The 1,384-nt window shown below is 42.9% G+C and overlaps 1 protein-coding gene across 1 annotated transcript in view; it reads left to right on the top strand.

The window, feature by feature from the left end:
• LOC101854989 (tetratricopeptide repeat protein 28) overlaps positions 1 to 1,384 on the top strand; it is a gene marked incomplete at its 5' end in the record, with an annotated part of 136,671 nt that overhangs the window by 111,141 nt on the left and 24,146 nt on the right. The window contains 1 exon segment of the mRNA XM_013079244.2: positions 1,082 to 1,229. Coding sequence (XP_012934698.1) covers positions 1,082 to 1,229 — 148 coding nt within the window.

Below are 1,384 nucleotides of genomic sequence, written 5' to 3'. Positions count from 1 at the left end.
CTCTCTCTCTCTCTCTCTCTCTCGCTTGCTCGCTCTCACCCATCTGTCTCTATGTTTTACTGTATCTTTTTATCTACCTCCCTCTACCTCTATCTTCATCCTTCTTTCTCTCTATATACTCTGCATTTCCTCTTTTCAGATTAAAATTAGAAATAGATGGACACAAAAACTGCTTCTTAGCTCTGTCGCGGCCATGCTAGTTCTGGTGGTACACTGTCACGCAGATCTTTACTAAAATAAATTTAAGTTTTTTTTCTTCTCTTTCTCAGAGAAGAGAGCTTCACGCGGTCTCGGTGTTTAATATGTAAACAACTGGTGGGTTGTGGTGCTCGCTGTTTTGCATTGAATAAAGACTAAAAATGAGAGAAGACGTCTTAAATCGGTGCACTTTGGCTTCTCAAAGTAGAAGGATAGATGGAGATTATTTGCTGCGATCTCAGTGCGAAATTTTTTTCTGTCTTTGGTCCTGAGATTTTTTGGCTTAGTGGCTTACTTAAGCTTATTCTAAGTCTTCAAAGGGATGGAGAAGGTGCTCAGACTTTGACCATCGTCTTGATAAATATGACGTGATTGGGGTGGGAGGGTGAAAAGGGTAGGAGGAGATATTGAAGGAATGAAACTGACGGAGAGGGAGAGAGGATGGGAGAGAGGGGGTGAGGGAAAACATGACATGAGGGGGAGAGTGGATGAGGGGGAGGGGGCGATGAGGGTGAAGGAGTGAAATTTATGGACTTACTTATTTAGGACAGGGGCGCTCCAATGACTGTTGGTATCATGCTGGACTACAGAGCGAACGGTCCTGGTTCAAATCCATGACTGGGCGTTCTTGAAAGCATGTCATTTTGTTTGGTTTTTATGGATTCACTGGCTTGTTGCTTAGGACTTTTTCAAACATCTGGTTAACCGATTGATCAATAGATTTTTTTAATTAAAAAAAAAATTTGGTTGATGGTATCATTTACTAATTATTTAACTGAATGATCGATAGATTTGCGGTTGTTTTTGTTGTGGTGTTTTTGTTTGGGATTTTCTTTTCATTCACTGACTAAAGGCTTTACCGTTTCTCTGCTGTCTTTCCCAGGCGTACTTGCGAGAGGGCGTGGCACTGCACGAGCTGGGTCGCCATGGAGACTCTTTGGCGGCTTTTGCCTGCGGCCTGGGCCAGGAGCCCGCCAACACACAGCTTCTGGACGGTTTGTTGGAGGCGGCCCTCAATTCTCCGCTCAAAGGTAGGTGGTGGTGTTGTTGAAATTGTTTAAGACGGCAAGCTGTAATAGTCGAAACTGTCTTAGACGGTAAGGTATTGTTGAGGATAAAAGATGCAGTCAGATACAGATGGCTGACTTATATAGTGTTATTACATTAATGATAAAACGAAAGGAAG

Source organism: Aplysia californica, unplaced genomic scaffold (genome assembly GCF_000002075.1).
Source record: "Aplysia californica isolate F4 #8 unplaced genomic scaffold, AplCal3.0 scaffold00003, whole genome shotgun sequence".
Classification (NCBI taxonomy): Eukaryota; Metazoa; Mollusca; class Gastropoda; order Aplysiida; family Aplysiidae; genus Aplysia; species Aplysia californica.
This window is presented reverse-complemented; position numbering and strand designations above follow the sequence as displayed.